A 22,220-nucleotide genomic window follows, 5' to 3' on the forward strand; every position below is an offset into this window, starting at 1 on the left:
GCTGCCCTGGGAGGCTATTTAAGCAGTCGTTTCACAGAGAGTACCTGGCCCTTCAGCGCAAGAGAGCCCACCCTTCCCAGAATGAATTCTGATAAGCTGTGTTGATTTAAGGTTCATTAATTTGAAGCTTTTGTTCGCGACTCGTACGTGCCAAGGACAGCGAAGGGCGGGGACAGATATCTTGGCCAGCTGGTCTTTGGTGTCTTTCGCCGTCCAAGAGGGGCGTGACACGGGGATGCAAATGAGGCAGCCGTCACTAGCCGGGGCCGAGACTCTCCCCGAGTTACAACCTCACGGCGAAGTTTCACACCTGTCGCCTCCTTTCAACAGCGTTCGCGGAGCGAGGCTGGCGAAGACCGTCTCAGAGTCTCCGCTAAACAGCTTGGTTCCGCCTCTGCGGAGAAGGGGAACCTTCACAACGCCTCTCGCCAGATGCCAGGGGAGGGGGAGCTGGCAGACGGGGCTTTTCAGAAGCGTTTTTCGGGAGCGGGGGGGGATGAAAGCGGCCCTCCTGACCGGTACGGCGATGGCGGGCGTCGCCGTGACGCCTGAGGGGCTTTCGGCGCCGGCACGCGTCTGTCCGCCCGGCGGCTCGCTTCCCGCCGGGCGGGACGGCGGAACAGACGACCTGGCTCCGTTCGCACGGGCGCCGCTCTCTCTCCAGACCCGGGAAGCGACAGCGCTCGAGCGGCCCCGACCGGAGCGAAGCGCCGCGCTTACGAGCGCCTCTCTCCCGGGAGCACGTGCGTCTCCACACCCCCGCAAAAGCTGCCGCTACCCAAAGTCACTGTCTCTGCACAGCCCAACACAACGTCTGGCAAATAGTCCGGAACCTTCCGCTGAAAACCGCGCTGCGCTCAGGGCCGGTTCCTCAAAGCCGGGTGGGGGAGGGGGGGGGGGATTGGAACACGCGCTCTGTCCTAACTTGTGACGGGGTTCTCAGAAAGGCGGTGCGTTTCCCAGAGCGAGTGCGACGTCTTATCTGTCGGATTTCTCTGCACTTGATCAAATATTCCGGCTCTCGCAGAAGAAACAGCCGAGTGTCTGGGAAAGGAGAAGCTTGTGTTTTTTTTTCTTTCCGACAAGGCTCTGGCTCGCACATTGGCGGCTTAATGTAGCGAATAGAGGAAATATCACAAATCCCGCATTTTCACGAGGCTAAATCACGAGTCGGTACAGCGGTGGCGGACTGAAAAAGCCGGCGCGTTCCAGCTGACAGCTGCGACGCTTCCTGCCGTTTACACAGACTGTAAGGCCGCCGGTAATAAGGGCAAATCAGAGGAGGGCATGTAAAGGAGAGGTACAGAGCTTCTGCGTCAGAGGGGATGTGAAAGACGGAGACTGCGCTAATCTAGGGCACGTTACACAGAAAACAGGCAGACTGGCTCACACCACACGGTTTCACCCACAAATGTCTTGGCCAGCACCCCAAATCCAAGCGGAGGATCCCCGTCTGTCTGTCTGTCTGTCTGTCTGTCCCACCCCAGTGACTGTGCTGGTGGTGTCAGTGAGTAAAATGGAGGAAGGGCCCTCCAGCCAGCGGCAGGCCCCGGTGCGTGCGCGACAGTGCATCGCTGACGCCGTGGTGATGGAGAGGGGAAGTGATTGCGTGCACGGCGGAGGTCACATGCTCGGTGTGACTCACCCGTGATGAACGTGGTGACCTGGTGCTTGCTGGCTCCCAGCCGGTTCTGCGCCTCGCAGGTGAAGGTGGTGTTGACCGCTTCGTCCACGTGCCGGACGGTCAACGTGTTCTCCCGGATCTGGACCGAGTCCGGCATGGGCCCCGACACACTGCAGACCCAGCGCAGAGGGAGGTCAAGACACACGCAAACCTTTTACCCCAAAGATGAAGCTCTAACATTCTACATACCCCATACCCAGCACAATGACACTCACTCTCTCTAAATACCCCATACCCTTCAGTGACACTCTCTCTAAATACCCCATACCCTGCAGTGGCACTCTCTCTAAATACCCCATACCCAGCACAATGACACTCACTCTCTCTAAATACCCCATACCCTGCAGTGACACTCTCTCTAAATACCCCATACCCAGCACAATGACACTCACACAGTCCAGGTGATGTTGGTTGGCTCAGGGTTCCCAGTGGCCAAACAGACCAGGGTAGCATCTGTGCGACCCCTGTACCAGTCACTGTCATAGCCCTCAATCCTCACCTGAGGGAGATCTGATGGAGGGAAGGGGAGTGTGGGTGAGAGAGAGAGAGAGACGGAAAGAGAGATTTTACAATTCCCTTTTTACATATATATCTAAAATATTTAAATCTTTTCCTTTCGCTTTCAACCAAAAGCAGTGACAACCAAAAGCGTTTCATAGCGCATACCTCATTCATTAAACCATCAACTCCTGTCAGGTTTCATTTGCTTAAATCAACATCACAAGACCTGTCCTCTTCCTCTCTCCACACTGCATCATTAACACACCAGATCCTCTTAAAACCATTTAAGTTATTCATCAAACTGAAATATTCAACCAGAAGGCACTCACAGACCATCCCCCTAATCCCCACCAGTGGGAGAGGGAGCGAGAAGAAGGGAAAAAAACTGAGAGGAGAAGGAGAGGCCCCGGTAATGAATAGCTCAGGCTTGAAGATTAGCGGGCGCAGGCTAGCGAAGTTGGCCCTTGCTGGCTCTTACACTCGATGGACAGCTTCATGGGCAGGCTCTCCGGCGCCCCCTGTGTGCGGTGGGTGATGACGCAGGTGATGTCCTTGCCGTCGTCCTTGGCGGTGGGCACCAGGCGGTACTCGCTCACCACCGTCACCGTGTTCTCCGCGCCCGCCCTGGAGCTGCTGGACTCCTCGCCCGGGGCCTCCGTCTCCCAGGAGATGTGCGCGCCGGGCCGTCCGTCCGCCGACTCGCAGTGGGCCACCACCACCGGGGCCGCGCCCTCGGTCACCGTGACGGCCGACGCCGTGTTCCTGGGTTTGGCTGAAAGGATGAAAGGGAGGGGTTAGCGCGCACGCAGACGCTGATTCTGGTACGGGGGCGAAATGGGCAGCCGCACGGGGGTGGCATCTTGCCGGGGGCGGCGCGGGGCGCCCGCGCCAAAATAATTCAGAGCGGTGACTTTTGCACGTCACGGTAATGACATCATGTCAGCCCTGTGTGGAGTGGGTGCCCTCATTTTAGCTTGTGAGCTAGGCAGGCTGCCTGAAGGTCTGAAGGGGGGCGGTGGGGAGATGGGGCGGGGGGCGGGGGTAGGTTGACCTCAGGTCTCCCCACTGGAAGCCCAAGATAGGGGGGAGGGAGTGGGGAATCTATCAAATAGCACACTTATGTACAATTAGTCAAATCAGTCACACTACAAAATGCTACCAAATAATTCACAATTCATTCATAACACTGAATACTGTATATAGTTTCACAATTGTTGCATAAATCGTGCACACCACGAAGGTGAATTGGTTTAGTCCTTACTCTTGGTTGACGTCGTTTTCCTTGATTAACCCTAATGGGCGGACACAACCTGCACGTTACATCTCCCTTAACAGACGGATGTGACCTGCGTGTTACATCTCCCTTAACAGACGGATGTGACCTGCGTGTTACATCTCCCTTAACAGACGGATGAGACCTGCACGTTACATCTCCCTTAACAGACGGATGCGATGCCATGATGATCATGACTATTTTTCAAGACACTTGACTGTTGAAATGCATTGTGATTCCTAAGCCTTTCTATGGGTTTTCTATAGGGTGCCTTAGGAGTAATCAATTGGCAGGTAAACAAATAGCTTCTTTCTTCACACCATATTAGAGAGATTAATCCATTAAATTTCAGACACTTTGTCGCTAGTTAGTCTGCACAAAGTAATTCATTTTTATATGGATGACGTTGTACTGTGTTTCAATAAAATCTAACCTGAGCTTGTTTAAATGACTAAAGCAAAGAGCAGCTACATGGATCAACAGTTTTGAATAATGTTGATTGAAATGTGCACAAAGAGTTTTATTTTTGGTTTTACCTAATTGAGTAAAGTGGCTACACTTCATAGTACCTACACTTTGTGACTTATTCACGTTGTTAATCAAAGAAAATGACTGAAAACAGGTCAAGACCAATAATTAGTTTCAGGGGATACTTTCTGCCTCCTTGATTTTGAGCTCAGGAGCCGCCACTGTTTATGAGTCTTATTTTTGTAAGTATTTTGATATTTATATAGTTTGAAATGTTATGATTATTTATTTGTGTTGTTCCAAATGTCTGAATAAAAATTACGGTTAGTGCAGAATGGTGCTTTTTCTTTTCTTGGCGTAGGGGGGAGGGGAGGGGGGTGGACACACAATTTTTGTTTGTGTGTGTGTGGGGGGGGATTTCATGAGTCCAAGAGAACCAGTATGAATGGTCTCTCACCCTATGAGAAAGGCAGTGAGCCAAGGGGTGCAGAACACAGCTAACAGCATAAAGGTAAACAGAGTAAAGCAAGGTGAGCAGTACAGTGGCACTGCATGGTGAACAGCACAATGGCACTGCATGGTGAACAGTACAGTTGCACTGCATGGTGAACAGTACAGTGGCACTGCATGGTGAGCAGTACAGTGACACTGCATGGTGAACAGTACAGTGGCACGGCATGGTGAGCAGTATAGTGACACTGCATGGGGAACTGTACAGTGGCACTGCATGGTGAACAGCACAGTGGCACTGCATGGTGAGCAGCACTGTGGCACTGCATGGTGAACAGTACAGTGGCACTGCATGGTGAACTGTACAGTGGCACTGCATGGTGAGCAGTACAGTGACACTGCATGGTGAACAGCACAGTGGCACTGCATGGTGAGCAGCACAGTGGCACTGCATGGTGAGCAGTATAGTGGCACTGCATGGTGAACAGCACAGTGGCACTGCATGGTGAGCAGTACAGTGGCACTGCATGGTGAACAGCACAGTGGCACTGCATGGTGAACAGCACAGTGGCACTGCATGGTGAACAGTACAGTGGCACTGCATGGTGAACAGTACAGTGGCACTGCATGGTGAACAGCACAGTGGGACTGCATGGTGAACAGTACAGTGGCACTGCATGGTGAGCAGTACAGTGGCACTGCATGGTGAGCAGTACAGTGACACTGCATGGGGAACTGTACAGTGGCACTGCATGGTGAACAGTACAGTGGCACTGCATGGTGAACAGCACAGTGGCACTGCATGGTGAGCAGCACTGTGGCACTGCATGGTGAACAGCACAGTGGCACTGCATGGTGAGCAGTACAGTGGCACTGCATGGTGAACAGTACAGTGGCACTGCATGGTGAGCAGTACAGTGGCACTGCATGGTGAACAGCACAGTGGGACTGCATGGTGAACAGTACAGTGGCACTGCATGGTGAACAGTACAGTGGCACTGCATGGTGAACAGCACAGTAGCACTGCATGGTGAGCAGTACAGTGGCACTGCATGGTGAACAGCACAGTGGCACTGCATGGTGAACAGTACAGTGGCACTGCATGGTGAACAGCACAGTGGCACTGCATGGTGAACAGCACAGAGGGACTGCAAAATGTACAGCATAACGGAAGGCAAAGTATGGTGAGCAGTACAGCAAGGAGAATGGCACTCTACAGGCCTGCACCCATGCAGGAGAGGGCAAAGCCTTCGACAAACTCTGCAAGTGCTGCTTTCCCCCACGGGATGCCTTTGCATGTAAATGCAGGCTAGTTAGTTTTGTGTACAATTCCACTTCAAGAAAAGATGTAATATAGAAAGCAGTAAATGAGGGGAATTCACTTGGTTGGTGTAATTTGTTTATTTCCGAAAGATTAATGTAAATCAAAACAATTTAAAATGTGTAAATGCTAAGACATTTCATACAAACTGAACAGGTGGGTGGCTATGAGGACAACCAAACAGATGTTTCTATAAGTGTATATGTATGGGTCCAATTTACAGAATAAGTTTTTATTCCTCAAGAAATGCTCCAAAGTCAAATCTTTGCACCGTCGTTTGGCAACTGTGTTGCATTTTTCATTGGTTCATCCGCAGACCAAAGGGTATCTCGGCTTTTTTAGCTACAGGTCGGCATGTTGCAAAAACACCACGCTTTTATTTGAGAATTCATGGTATTCAGATTTATCTCACCTGCCAACCAGGCTAGTTTTCCTTTTGCAGACTCAACCATCCTGTAAACCACTCGCCTGGGGCAATTGGCCAAGCTTAATGTCTTGTCATGCTTCCTACCTACATATTTTCTTGCTGAAAATATATGTTTCTGGAGAAAAACATTTGGAAGTTTCGTTTTGCAAAGTTCTGATCTTCCTGATCTAGGAAGTGTGTAGCCCTAATTGCCATTGTGCATTCAAAAAGTGTAGAATCACACTCCTGCATACCCAGCGTATAACGTTTATCCTGCACTATTGATAATGTCAATAGACAGTATTGAGAAATCTCTACAATTTCAAATTATTGAAAAAGAAATTGTCATCCATCACCGATTTGAAAAATATTCTAGAACTCAGGTTAACCTATGTCCATTCCATTCAAATTGGAACAAAACTGTCGGAGCTAGCAGTGCCTTTTAAAGATAGACGTAAGAGTGATTGCGATACCCCCCATTGAGGCAGATTTGCTTGTGTGGGGGCGCACTGAACAGCACAATGGGGAGCAGATTGCAGCGAACAGAACAGTTTGGAGCAGAATACAATGCTCGGCATAGCAGAGAACAAACGACGAACGGTGGAGAGCGGAACACAATGCACCGCACAAAGCGGGAGCAGGAAAAAAAACAACCTGGCGAGCCTGGCGAAGTCCGCAGCCATCTAACGGGATGATGGCGAGCGCATGAATACGAGTGGACGGACAGACAGACGGGCGGACGGACGGACGGGCGGGCGGGCTGACGTACCCAGCATGACGAGGGTGGTGGTGCCCTGCTCGTTGCCGCTGGGGTAGGTGGCGTACTCGCAGACGTACTTCCCCTCGTCGGTCATGCGGACGCCGGTGATCTGGATGGAGGGGTTGTCCAGGGAGCTGTGGAGGAAGCTCACCCGGCCCTTGAGCGCGGAGTCGGGGTAGCTCGCTCCGAACTGCGGGTGGTACACGGCGATGTTCTCCCGCTGGCCCTCCTTCGGCTCCCAGATCCAGGACACCTGCACGGACGGGACGGGACTGAGCGCGCGGTGGCTGTGTGTGTGTGTGTGTGTGTGTGTCTGTGTGCGTGTGTGTGTGTCTGTGTCTGTGTGTGTTGTGTGTGTGTCTGTGCGCGTGTGTGTGTGTCTGTGTGTGTCTGTGTGCGTGTGTGTGTCTGTGTGTGTGTAAGTGGGAATGTTTGTGCATGTGCAGTAAGTATTTGGACAGTGGGACAATTACCTTCACTAAGGAAGCGACCGAATACTCTTGACGAGTCAAGCTGAGAAGCTTACTTTTTGCCCCCTAAAATGGAGGGACTATGTATAAAAAGGGAATGGATTCCCAATACTGCACGGATGTAAATAGCACCAAATTAAAGGTGACAGGCGCCATTTTTTACATTACATTGCATTATTGGTATTTGGCAGACGCTCTTATCCAGAGCGAAGTACAACAAAGTGCAAAGGCGTACCCATCACCAAGAACAAGTGTGCTGAAAGACCCTAGAGGGAAGTATAGTTTCAAGTGAATAACATCATATTTATAGTTTCATTTCAAATCCAATGTGCTGGAGCACAGCACAAAAAGAGCCAAAAGAACATACATTGTACCACTGTCCAAATACTTATGGACTGTACTGTACATGTGTGCGGGGGTGTGTGTGTGCCTGCGTATGTGTGTGTGTGTGCATGTGTGTGTGTGTGTGTGCGTGTGTGTTTGTGTGAGTGTTTATGTAAGTATACTAAGTCTGTACACTTGCACATATTGGATGGGAGGCGTGGGAGATACTGACCTGGGTCAGCTCTATTCCCCCAGTGCCCATGAACTGGCAGCCCAGTTCCACCATCTGTCCTGGGTACGACTCCACCTCCTCCGCCACCTTCACATGCTGGCCTGTCACATCTAAAAACACACACCACAAAACACATCAGCAATCAATCCTGGCCCAGCCCTGGAGCCAGTCAGTAGGGTCAGAACAGCCTGAACCACTGAGTCACCACAACAGAAAACAACCTGGACAAAGCTACACCGGCATTAGCAGCTCACTTCTCTGAGAGAGGAAAATGAGGATGGGCGTGAGGAAGACAAGGAGACACATATAGGGCCTCTTTCACAGATACAGATGAAGCTTAGTCCTGGAGTTTTGTACGGGGAATCTCCGTCCAAAATTGCACTTAGTCGCGGACTAAGCTTAATGTGCCTGTGAAACTGGTCAGAAATATCTTGACAAGGTTTTGTTTGTGTGTGTATGTGTGAGCGTGTATGTGCATCTCCATCCAGTCTAAATACAGTAAGCTGAAGCGTGCACTCTCTCCGAAGGCACGCTGTTGTGTATGCGTGCTGTGTGCAGCTCTACCCTCTTGATCCAGAACGTCCCCTCGGACCAGATGCGGAGATGCTGGCGCTGATTGGCCAGCCAGGACAGGAACAAAGCAGGAAGACGCACCCCCCTCCCCCCTTCCCCCTCCCCACCGATACAGATCTCTTAGTTGGTTTCTCTGCGCGATCGATGAAATTAGCCGCCGCTGTAATTGGCAGGCAGACGAGCCGCCGGCAATCCTTCAAGAGCGCGGTGCATTATCCCCTCCCCTTCCTTTAGCAGGCCAATTACAGCGCCCTCCTCTCCTCTTAACCTTTCCAAGAGCAGTTTTTTTTTCACCCAATGTTTTTCAGCATTCTGAGTGAGTATTCTAGACCTCATTTGCCTTCAATTACCAGCAGGGATTGTTACATCAGCATTATCATGGTCAGTTAACAGTGTTAACACTTTAATCTGGTATTAAAATCCAGCTATGACCAGCTTGAAATGAGCTGGTCAAACCATGTTGAGTATGGAACTGGTTTGAACTGGCCAACCAGCTACCAGCTGTTTCAAAGCCTAGCTTGAGCTGTTGTTTTCAGCAGGGTACTAAAAGGTTAAATGAATTGGCATTAACTAATATTAGATTAATTGACAAGTTAATCTGTACAGCTGAGCTAATGTATTTGTACATCATTAATTCATGTTAACAAGTTAATTCATGTAAATTAGTTAATGCCAATCAATGAACCTTATTCTAAAGTGTGACAGAATGTTCTTAGCACAGTTGGTGACCTCACAGCGAACAGGTCACAGAGGTACTGGGATACGGCATGCTTCCTTCTACACCAGCCATAAAGGGGCAACCCCACTCGGAAAGCCGGATGCTAGCGGCCATTGTTCACGGTTATGCTGACAGTGCAGTAGAGTCTGCGTCCGGGCGGAGTGCTTAGGCGCCCGGGGGAGTTTAACGGAGAGAGAGAGAGAGACGTGCGGTTTCTATGCCCCCGTTTACTGGCCCGGCCCAGATGAACTCCACGCCCCGCCAGCACGGGGGAGCCCCCTGCCTCCCTGCAGAGAGACGCTGTGGGTCACTGCCTCCGCGGAGGATTCAGCTGCCATGTTCTACAGCCCCAAGGCTTCAGGGACCGTGCTGCTCAGTCGCCCTTTTTTAAGTAAGAGAAATGGAGGGACGGCTTTTATTGACTTCTGCTGCAAGGCTGCTCCAGAACATTATACAGAGGAGAGAGAGCCTGACTGGCTGCTGAAAGAGTGCCGGACAAGCGACAGTGTGGAGGAACAGGCCGTGTGATCCGGGGGAGAGAGCTGGGGCAGGAGGTGTGTGTCAGTCACACGATTTATCGGGCTGCGCGGCCTGTAGGGGGCGCACACGCGTGCGTACACATACTCACACACTCACACTCACATACACATGCACATACACACACATGCAGGCACTTCTACACACACACGCCCATATACATACACGCACGCACACACATGCACGCACATGCAGACACGCACGTATATGCACGCATACACATACGTACGTATACACACACACGCACGGACACACATACACACAGGCATCTTAGAGGGACTATAAATATTCATAATATATAAATATATAAATCTATAAAACACAATCCTGTCCACAATCCTGTCACCAATCATTATGTCACATGGTGTAAACGCACACCCCCGCACGCACCCACACACACACCCTCAAGCAGTCACAAACACACACACGAACTCGCACACACACTCACACGTGAGCTCCACACCACCTGTTTCCAAAGAGGAGCATTCTCCTGTATTAAAGCATCTCTCTTCTGATTCACTCACACTAACCCCCTGACTACTGCCCTCATGAACACACTCACACACACACACACACACAATCTACCCCCCTCCCTACTGCCCTCCTGAACGCACACATACACAATCTCGCTCCCCCCTACTCCCCTCATAAACACGCACACACAATCTACCTCCCTCCCTACTGTCCTTCTGAACACACACACACACACAATTTACCTCCCTCCCTACTGTCCTTCTGAACACACACACACACACACACACAATCTACCTCCCCCCCAACTCCCCTCATGAACACACACACACAATCTACCTCCCTCCCTAATGTCCTTCTGAACACACACACACACACACACACACACACAGTCTACCTCCCTCCCTACTGCCCTCATGAACACACACACAATCTACCTCCCTCCCTACTGCCCTCATGAACACACACACACACACACACACACACACAATCTACCTCCCCCCTACTCCCCTCATGAACACACACACACACACACACACAATCTACCTCCCTCCCTACTGTCCTTCTGAACACACACACGCACACACACACACACACACACACACACACACACACAATCTACCTCCCTCCCTACTGCCCTCATGAACACACACACACACACAATCTACCTCCCTCCCTACTGTCCTTCTGAACACACACACACACACACACACAATCTACCTCCCTCCCTACTGTCCTTCTGAACACACACACACACACACACAATCCACCTCCCTCCCTACTGCCCTCTTGAACACACACGCACACACACACACAATCTACCTCCCTCCCTACTGTCCTTGTGAACACACTCACACTACGCCTCGCACCTCAGCACACGGCAGGTTCCGGAAGCACAGGAATAATACAGTCTGAGTGAACTACCGAGCTCAGAAACCATCTCTACAGACCACTGCTGAGGCCAAGGACACAAGATCACACAGAGACTGAAGAAACGAGCGAGACACAGTACAGACACGGAGACGAAATAGATGGATGGGGAGACAGAAAGAGGGGGCAGAGAGAGAAATGGAGACAGATAAAGGGGGGGGGACCGACAGAGGGAGAATGAGGGAGAAATAGAGAAAGAGAGATGGAATGGAAGGGTGGAGAGACAGGAGAGGACAGCGGAGGGCAGAAGCAAAGCCTGGATAAAGGAAAGGAAGAAATGGGGAAAAGGAGGACCTCGGGAGGAAGAGAGAGGAGACAGATGCAGGGAGAGGGGAAAGATTAGAGAGGGGTGGAAAGAGAGGATGAACGCACATGGCTGGAGAAGGGAGAGGACACTGCTCCTGACCTTGACAGAGCAGTGAAACAGGGAGAGAGAGGGGGAGAGAGGGAGAGCTGTAGAGGAAACAGAGGGACAGAGGGACAGAGGAGCTGTTGGAGGTGGAGGTGACAGGAGCTGTGTGCACGGTTACAGTTGCCGTGGAAGCCATCGCTGGGCAGGAGGTTAGACCTGATTGGTCTCATCAGGCAGTGACAGAGAGAGAGAGAAAGAGAGAGGGGAGAGAGAGCCATAACTTGAGGGACGCTGAATGACAGAGAGGCCAAAAATACTGCTATGAATGAATTATTATCATTTTCTATCTTTTTCCTCTTCTTCTTTCTTCTTGTTATTACACTGTTGCAGTTTTTGCACTACTTAACGCTTTGGCAATATTTGGGCCTTCTGTATGAAGTATTTCCAGCCAATAAAGCATTTTTGGATTTTGGAATTAGAATTTTGCAGATAGAGAGAGACAGACAGTGAGAGAAACAGAGAGCACTGAGAGGTGGAGATTAGAGGAGAGGAGAGAGGGAGAGTGGGGCGGGGGGGCTGATGTCCTGGAGAGGAGCCATTCGCACTCTGCTCAACAGCCTGTTTGGGCATTCACAGGAAACATCTACGTGTGTGTACGTGTGTGTGCGTGTGTGCGCACGGATGTGTGTGTGTGTGTATGTGTGCGCGCGGATGTGTGTGTTCATGTGTGTTTGTGCGCGTGCGTGTGCGGGTGGATGTGTGTCCTCACCAGTTAGCAAAAACAAGTGTGCGTGTGTGTGTGCGCATGTACATTTGTGTGCTGGCGTGCATGTGCGCGTGCGAGCGTGCGTGTGTGCGGATGTGTGATTATATGCCACAGGTGAATTGCCACCTACATAAATAAACACGCGTGTGCGCCAGGGCGAGGGTTGCGCTGTAAGTGTAACGGCACGCTTCCTGTTCTGCTGTGAAGCGCGTTCATTCCCCGATGCCTCCGCGCCATGGTCCTCTCTCTCCTCCCAGTCCCAGCACATATGCTGCGCGTGTCGCAGGGTTCGAGATGCAATCACAGCTCAGCCGACCCGATTGCAGGTTACACTCGCATTTTAACAGTCCTCTTCCAGCAGGGCTCCCATTTTACCGCGCACGCTCCAGCTACAGGTGATGAGTATGCATCCACGGCGTACACATATAGTGTGAACGATATAACATACGGTACGCATATACAGCGGCATTTGCGCGATTTGAATGGCGTATACATGATGTGGATGGTACACAGGTGGTACACGCACGAAGGAATACACATCCTTGCACTCAATCCTGACTAGTCAATAATTCATTCCTTCTTCAATTATTGAAAACAGGCAACTTCTCCACTGCAACTGACATGACAGAGAGATAGTGAGAGAGCAAGAAAAAATGCACATGACAAGAAGCAAGAATGCGAGGATTTGAGAAAGAAACGGGCTGAGACGGCGACAAGTTAAAAAGGATGCCGAATAAGATTGAGGTTCAGGGGCATTGTTGCCGTCTTTGGTGTGGTTTCTCATATTATAATATTCGCTGTTTAGTTTTTTTTTCAATTGAGGCAAGATGTTTTTCGAAATAAGAATGTGCATTTCATCCATGGCAGTAAAGTGCCAGACTGTACCCAAGGCCACAGCATGAGAACAGCTAATTCAATGGAGCATTGTACCTGCAGCGGACGTGCACTGTCTCGTCTGAGGCCCGTGCGTGAGGCGGCGAGCCCTGGTTAGACGCTGCGAGCCGGAGTGGAGGCGGAGGTGGTGTGTGGACTGAACAGGGCCGCAAGCACACACATTCAGAGTCATATCATGGATATAATTACAGAGCTAAATTAGACTCGGCGACTTCCACCGCAGGTTAAAAGAGCCGACGAGCCTTTCTAATAGCACATTAAAAGCGATAATGCGCGATCGAACGCACGCGCGGCCGCAGGAGGAGAGGCGGCAGGAATTAAACTGCGGCGGGGCGGGGAGGCCAGCTTCATCACGCCGCTCGTTCCACCGACCCGGACACCCAGACGCGCCTTCTCATTGCCTTCGGAGTCGGTTGCGTCCGGGAAGTCATTATGAGGCCGAGAAAAACTCTGTTCTGTTTGCAACATCGTTAAGAGGAAAGTGAGCACTGGTGTATGTTTGGGATGAATCATCTTGCTGTGGGATGTTGAAATTAAATTCAATTAAGTTCAATTAAATTAATTTTTTATTTGTATACTTGAAGCAGATGTTTCTGTACAACTGCTGTCAGCAGTTACAGTACATTATCAATGAAGGCAAGCGAGCCAGAACCCCTGGCTGCCATGAATGCGCAAACTATAACACCACCACCACCACCACCACCACCAGAACTCTACAGGCCGTTCTGTATTTAACTTGAAATGCAGCGTTACACCCTTGCAAAAGAGATTTTGCAAGGGGGACCTGGCATAAAACACAAAGTTAATCAACAAGACAGGTAATCAAGTTATAAACAATAAATGGAGAACTAAATGGAAGTATAACAGTGATTACAAAAGCAGATGTTAAAAGCAGAAGCATTCTTCAGTCGCTGAGTCATGAATTACACCTTTAAAATCAGCCATTGAAATTACTTTGTCAAGCTTAAAGAGCCTTAAAGATGCAGTCACTTAAAACAGCCTTTTCTTGGTAAACCTCATGAGAGGTGCTGGAGAATGCACATGTAAAACTGGATAGAGGTGGTTTTTGGTAATTATAACCACACATGATGGATTCTTATGGATATCAGGATCTAAAATAAAACACTGGAAAGGTGTACAAATATGGGACCTTTAAGATTTTGTGTAGATTGTTCCAGCTGTAAGGTGAAAACTATTTGAAACCCAGCTTTCCAAATTCGGTAGAGGGACATCTCTACAGTGGAGGTGATAATTATGCAAATTTCTAGTCAGTATACAGCTGAGGTAAAAAAGACATAGACCAACTATTGAACACACCTGACTCATCAGAAACACCTGAGAAGCTGGTGGACCAGCAGAGACTATAATATTACAGACATTTCAGGGGGACAATGTACAAAAAGTGCTGTCATTTCTACATGGTGAAACCAAAATGTATAAAAATACCATTTAATAAAAAACAACTTATGGAGCTCATTGTATATAACAGGTGGTGGATGACTGTTACACAGGCTAAAAAGAATATATGGATATATACATATGTAATTGTATAAGCCATGACAGTGTAAGTCACCCTGAATAAGGCCGTATGCTAAGCACAGCGATTAATGCATATTTAATTTTGCATGAATAATACATAAGTAATTTTCTGAGGATATTGCAAGTTATATCTACAGAATCCATCCACTGACGTGCACAACCTTCAACTAATATCCCTTAGAATTGATAGATTTTGCAGCACTGTGTGAATTCAAAGCCAAACCAAAGGAACGATTATGACGCGAGTGTTTGCAGTCACGACCGCCAAAATAAGCAATCAAACAAGAAAAACTGGAAGGGAGATGACTTCTTTTATCACAAACTGAAAAAAAAAAGTTCTTCAAAAGGACTGGACAGTGTTTTTTGAGGGGAAAGAGACTTCATAAAAGGCCTGGAGTTGAAAGCGCAACATTTTCAAGCGCGGGCCTCTCTGAATTGCATGTTCACGCACTAATGCCCCGGCTTTATTCTGCCTGTTCCATCACCATCAATAAAACCTCTGTTTCTGTTTATTGATCCGGCGTGATGGAAAACGTAAACGTACGTCAATGGTCAGCTCATTCTTTGGAAACTTGTGGCTGCGTCTCAGGATATTGCCAGCAGCCTACGTGACAGCAATACTCGGGAATGGAAGCAGCGAGCAGACATTGGGCTCAGCTGTGTGACGGCAGCCCTCCCTGTGCCTGTAAATCACAAACACGCAGACGACAAAGCACGTGGGCTTTATCGCTAAGTCCTCAAATTAGATGGCTTGCCGCATTTCCCATTAAAGGATCTGCGCCGATTAAAACTCGGGAGGAGACAGCGAGCCAGCTCTGTTGATTACACACATATCTGCCTCTCTGATCCTGGATTTCCAGGATCCTGACACAATCCGCTGGGAACGGGGAGGAATAGGAAACTAATTAAGCCCTGGCAGGTCCCTCAGCTGTGGCCGTCAGGGTCATGTGACGCGCCATTCGCCGGTCGATCCCAAGGACCTCGCGGAGGTCTTAATTTCCTTCTGAGGGGATACGGGATTGGATCACCTCAGGGTCACACTGGAGGGGTGGGAGTGGGGGTGGGGGGGGTTTACATTGGTTACATGGGTGACAGAGGTCTCCGGGGAAACATGTCAAAGGCAGCCAATCCAAATGCACCATCGATAAAAGCAGAAAATGAAGGCCTCTGCGGAAATGAAGTCTGACATTTCAAATGTACTCCACCAGATCTCCTCACACTTTGGATTAATTCAATCCAGGACCCTGCAACCTTTTAAATGGTCCGGTGATTCACTCAATCAAATGTGTCAGGAAGATAACCAACACAGGCCCGAAAGAATAATTACTTTCAATTTCTTACATTCCTCTCAGTGTTGAATTTCAAAACGTAAAAACCCATTTTACACTTCGGGCTCTTAATCTGTCAGAATATGCAGGAGTTCCGGCTCATCACGTTCGCCCGGAATAAGCACGCGTCTTAGTCGTGGCTCAGCGAGACGTGTCGCGGGGACGCTGCGGACGGAGCGGGGAGACACGGCGGCAGATGTTTCCGTCGCACATCTGGTCAGGCACACCTGGCGGAACTGAGCGGCGTGGACGGGATCTGAGGACAGGAAGAGGGCCGAGGGAACCGCATGGAGCATCAGACCCTCTCAATTCCCCGCTCAAAAGGAGGGAGGGGAGAACAGCAGAGCCAGCCGGGTTTTACATTTCCACGGAACAAAGACGTGATTGTAATACCTTAGTTTGAATATTTCTCAGAATTGCACTTTTTAATTATACTATCTATGTTCATTATACAGCAACCAGTATTTATTGCATTGCATGCTCTATGGTGTAAGTTGCTGAATAAGAACTGATATGAAGACAAAAGGGTTAAAGGGATAGTTTAGTTTCTTGGGAATTTTCATATTATTTTAGTTTTAGTGTATTTTTTCAACTGGCCCAGTCAGATTTTTATATGTAGTGATGGATAGCTACTTCTGTTTCTGATGAACGTTCAGCTTTACAATGGTGTAGGTGCATCTGTGGGTTTGCTATAAAGTGTGATTCATGGGAGAATAGCAAGGCAGAAACCACTGCTAACCAAGAGCCAATCTCACATTCGCAAAAACGCACCTGGATGATCTCCACACCTTTTGGGATAATATTCTACCCACAGACGAGTCAAAAGTGGAACCTTTTGGATGACACAGGTGCCATTATATCTGGTATAAAGCAAATGCAGCATTTCATAATAAAAACATCATACCAACAGTCATACATTTTGGTTGTAGTGTAATGGTGTGGGGACACTGCCTCTGTACCTGGATACCTGCCATAATTGAAGGAACCATGAATTCTGTTCTGTACCACCACAAAATTATGGAGAATGTCCAGTCATCTGTCTGTGAGCTGAAGAGTAATTGGGTTATGCATCAAAATGCATGACCCAAAACACAAAAGCAAGTCCACATCTCAATGGCTGAAAATAATCTAAATGTAAGTTTTGGAGGGGTATCATCAAAATCCTGATTTGAACCCAACAGAGATGCTGCGGCAAGACCTGAGACAAGCAGTTCATGCTTGAAAATAGACAAATTTGTCTTGAGTTTAAGTAGTTCTACAAAGAAGAGTGGGATTGCATTCCTCCACAGCGATGTGAAAGACTGGTATCGTAGTATATGAAGCGTTTGGTTGCAGTTATTACTTCTAAAGGTGGTGCAGCCAGTTCTTAAGTTTAAGGGGGCAATTCACATTGGCGATATGGATGTTTGATCATTTTTTTCAAGAATGAAATAATAACTGAAAACATCTGAAACTATTAATTGGGACACATATGCAATAATACACAGCTGCGTAGAAACATAAATATCAGTTTTTATATCTTACTGGTAGTGCTTTTCTTGGTACTTCTTTCTTTTTTGATTACAAAAAGGTCAAATTCAAAATATGACTGAATGTAAATGTCATTTCAATGTACACATAATAGGCTCATACATTACACATGAACCTCTAGAGGCACTATGCAAGCTGCTTTAAAGTTACTTGAAGTGCATTTTCTTACTTTAGAGCAAACCCACAGACACCAGCCACTATAAAGCCAGCAGATTGTCAGAATCTTCAACGATGTGTCAGATACACGGTCGATCTATCTTAGTAACCCTGATGCAATACCTCCCCAATAGAATGCTGGAACTCCACACATGGGAAGGCCATTGGTTGGCCAGCTGTCTCATGCACAGAAGGTTAAATTCTACAATTATGTAAACAGTACATATTTGAAAAAACATTTCATGAAACTTGCACCACAACAGTCAAGATTTTGAAAAGCAATTCCAGCTTTTGTTTTACCAATGTTTTGGGGTCAGTGTTATAACATACTACTGTCAACATATAGTATAGTCGCTTATTTGCGCTTCATATTTCACTAAAATGGTTTCATTTTGTTTATTTTTCGAAGTACTGTAGTGGCTTCCCTTTGGATTAGATATTTTATAATGCCTTTAAATTAAAAATGTAATTTAAAAGTAATTATGTGGGAAAAAATATGTCAGAAAAGATAAATGGTTTCCAGAATACAAATGCTTACATCGTACACATTTAATCAGTCTACATTAGCAATATAATTCTCAAGTGTTCAATAGCAGTAAGATGCAATCTAATCTCATTCATATACAGTGGTTGGACAAATTAATGGAAATGCCACATGAAAAAGGCTATATCACAAATACAGAGACAGCTACACTTGTGAGAGTAGAGTGCCAATTAGCATGTGGGAGCTATAACTGAGGTCTGACAATGAGTAGTTTGATATGTCAGTCTCCGAAGCACCATGAGGCAACTAACAGAGTTTCAATGAAGCATGATATCCGTGCCCAAATTGCAATTCATTGGTTGCAAAAATGGCAAAAAGGATTTAATGTGGCAAAGGGAACAGTAAGAGAAAGAAATGATCGATGCTCACACTCTCTATGCTCCTAATATTTTATCATATCAAAGAAGCAACCAACGTTTTGCAAAGTGTGCCTTCATCAGGGTTGTTAATTGGGGATCAGTTTTGAAAATTATGAGAAAATGATGCCAAAAACAAGATAAGCTAGTTGAAGCTCTGCAATAGGGCCAGACAGACTCTTAACAAAATTACCACAATTGAATCAAAAACTCTGACACCCTGGTATTTAGGGCAGGGCACTTCTATCCTGTGCTAATGCTGAAAGATGCATCACCCCGTGCAGGGAGAACAGAATCTGGACCCCTGGGCAATGGGAAAAAAAGGTAATATGGTCTGATGAGTCATCATTTGCGCATTTTCTACATCTGACCAGCTTTCATTTGGTGAAAGGCTAAGGAAGCCTTCAGCTCAGAATATCTGCTGCCAACTGATAAACATGGCGGTGGTTCTGTAATGGCATCGCATAGCATCTCACGGGAGACATCGGGCGCGATGATTGCTCTGCATGTTCGTATAATGGACAAGGAATATGAAGTCATTTTACAAGAGCAGGCACACGCCATCCAGCAAATGCAGCTCCCTGATGATGGCCCCATATTCCAAGATGATAACACCCCCAGACGCACCGCAAAACAACTTCGAGAGCGGCTTCATGAACACCAGGATGGGGTTACAAAACCTTTTTGTCTAACTCCTGTGCATCTGAATATAATGTGCAATATGCCGTTTTATTGGCTTAAACTCATTACAGAAACTTATTATAATGTCCTTCAACAGTATATTGAAGGCTATGACATTTCTCAAGTTAAATTTGAACAGACCGACAATATAGTATAATTGAGCAGGGGATTAAAACAGGAATTTTACTACAGAAATGCAAATTGGATTTATTTTTTCCCCCCATTTTTTCCTCTTTTTCTTTGGAATGGCCAATTGTTCCTCTCAGGCCACCAGTGAATCACCTACAAGCTAAATCACGTGTATTACTGCAACGAATTCACCTAAAACCCAGAGACGTTTATTCACCCTGCACAGAAAAAGAAGTGCGGAGCCAATTTTCACTGAACGTATTCTGCACCAACCTTTAAAATTATGCAATTTTCAAGTAAATGGCAACCTACTTGGGAGTGAAAAGAATTAATTTAACACAGTTATAAATAACTGTCACACACCTATTAATATTCGGTAAACACATAAGACCTTAAACAGTACGGGATTTAGATGCGGTATTTCCAAGACAAACTAGCAAGCTACTCTTAACAGGATATTGACCGAAGCCTCATGCCAAGTTTTACAACACCACTGGAGCCACTCGACGCAAGGCGCTGTGCTAATGCAGCGGAATTGTTGCAGGCTAACCAACTTTGGCTTACAAACCATGTTAAGTGGGTCAGCTGAAAGGCAGCCTCCTCCCAAAGTAAAGCCTGCTTGCAACAATGATGGCAACGACCGAGCGTTGCGTGTCTGCACTACAACCACATTAACAGAGACATTCGGGGGGACTCAGCCAACAAATACAGATGCATTTTGACCCTATTACAGCATAAATATCTAGTGAAGCAGCAGAATACAGCATTAAGCTGGATGACTGCATAGAAAAGGGTAATGTCATGTGCTCGCAGGGGGACAGTGTGGAAAATGCAATTGACCATATTAGAATATACCTTTTAGCATACATAAATCCAGTGAATATTATTGTCCCTTGGTGTGGATCCCCATGATGCTATAAATGCCTTTCTTGTCCCCTGCTCTTATCTTGTCTGTGCATTTTCCTCCCCACTTACAGTCTCCTTAGAGAACAATTGAACCGTCTACCCACACAGCAGGGGCTAGCATAATATTTACACTGCGAGTCACACACAAAGGCCATTCTCTCTGTGTCATTCTCTCTGATCCCCCCATCTCTCTCTCCCTCCCTCCATCTCTCTCCCTCCATACCTCTCTCTCTCCCCCTCCCCCCACACCTCTCTCCCTCCCTCCCTCGCCCTCCACACCTCTCCCTCTCCCTCCAAACCTCTCTCTCTCCCTCCCTCTCCATCCACAGCTCTCACTCTCCCTCCAAACCTCTCTCTCCCTCCCTCTCCCTCCACACCTCTCACTCTCCCTCCAAACCTCTCTCCCTCTGTCTCTCTCTCACTCCCTCCCTCCCTCCAGATTGGAAATTGCTTCTCCACCGGCCCCACCTGTTTATTATTATATTGCATTATATATTACATATTATAACTAGTCACTTCGCCCTTTGCACTTTGCTCACACAGACACCTGACTGCTCACTCTCGTAAACAAGAATTGTGGGCACCTTGACCGGCACATTCCCTCTTCCGCCCCTCCTCCCCCCTTTCCTATTCTCCTGCTCGCTTTCCACCCCACCGTCGCGACGCACGCCTTTATCTCTCTTCCGCTCCTCTCCTACTCAATCTCTACCTTTCTCCCCTCATCAGCCTCTCTCTGGCCAGCACCTGTGTCTCATTACCCAGACTGATGGGCTGGGAATGACATCGTCTGCTCCAGCCGCGATAATTCATCTTGCCACTCCCCTCCCCGCCGACGACCCGTCCTCCGCTCACGCCCGTCGATCGGCAGCCGGAGTCCGTGGCCTTTTTGCTCGCCGGGCCCCGCTAATGAGGTCCCGGTTCCCGCCTGCCCACGTCAGTGCCACCGGCTGATCGGTTCCAGGCTTTCTCCCCCATCGATAAGATGTCGCCGCTTGGCATGTCACCGTGAAAAATGTGAAAACCCAGAAGGGGCGCAGGCGTGCCTGTTGTAACGTGATTTAGCTAGCGCTCGGTCGGCGAGCGCTAAGACGGAAATTCAGGATCGTTTCCGTTCAAGGAGCGGTGTAACAATCGAAGGTGATGGGATTTCAGACGATAATATTCCACTTATTCATGCTACAGTGCCACGGAAATTACTCTGATTTACTGCCATAGTTAAAAAGTCATTCCAGAGCCGTTACCTGCAGCCGACAGTCAAAGCTTGAAGTGCCCTAAATAGCCTGAAACAGAGAGAGCCCGTGGCTCTTTCATCTTTCTTGCACGTTTGCTTTCGCGAAACCTGGGCCCACTGGTGCGTTTGCCGCCGTATCGTTTCCTTTTTTCCAGGTTCAAACGGCCGGAGGAGCCTTCAACATGGCTCCGGCCTCCTGGCCCCACCCCTCACCGTCTCCCTGCCTCCCTGAGCAGCTGAATAAACAAACAAGGGAAGTGACCAAGTGGGCTAAAGTAGGGCACTCTAGCCCCAGGCACCTACAGGATGTCCCAAAACGCTACTTAAAAGTAAGGGCAGAGCTAACGGGGAATAAAAGAGAAGGTACTGCCATCTGCCATGCTCATTTCCTGTACAATGTCCAACCTTGGCGAAATGTTTGTAGACCTCAGCCGTGTTTTTCAGCCCACTCTTATACCACCGACATGCTATTTTCTGCTGAGTAACTGTGAACCTTTTATAACCTTTGCAAGTATTCCTTCTGACATGCAGTGCATGCACCTAGTGGCTCTTAATACATGCATCTGCCAAATTAATGAGTATAATAGGAGACTAAACAGGAAACAAAGCTGACAAGGCCACGGTATCTGTGAGTTCCACATGGATGGAGGGTAATGAAGGGGGAGTCACAGATCTACAGAGAACATGAAT

At 48.1% G+C, this 22,220-nt stretch overlaps 1 protein-coding gene across 2 annotated transcripts in view; it reads right to left on the minus strand.

The window, feature by feature from the left end:
* Window positions 1–22,220, minus strand: part of LOC133136813 (poliovirus receptor-like) — a 63,254-nt gene that overhangs the window by 28,881 nt on the left and 12,153 nt on the right. For both annotated transcript variants that reach the window (XM_061254569.1, XM_061254567.1), the window contains exons 2-6: window positions 7,890–7,999; window positions 6,873–7,116; window positions 2,664–2,957; window positions 2,077–2,194; window positions 1,646–1,794 (exon numbers count right to left, since the gene is read on the minus strand). In XM_061254569.1, the coding sequence (XP_061110553.1) occupies window positions 1,646–1,794; window positions 2,077–2,194; window positions 2,664–2,957; window positions 6,873–7,116; window positions 7,890–7,999 (915 nt within the window). The remainder of the gene's footprint in view (window positions 1–1,645; window positions 1,795–2,076; window positions 2,195–2,663; window positions 2,958–6,872; window positions 7,117–7,889; window positions 8,000–22,220) is intronic.

This window comes from Conger conger, chromosome 9 (assembly GCF_963514075.1).
Source record: "Conger conger chromosome 9, fConCon1.1, whole genome shotgun sequence".
NCBI lineage: Eukaryota > Metazoa > Chordata > Actinopteri > Anguilliformes > Congridae > Conger > Conger conger.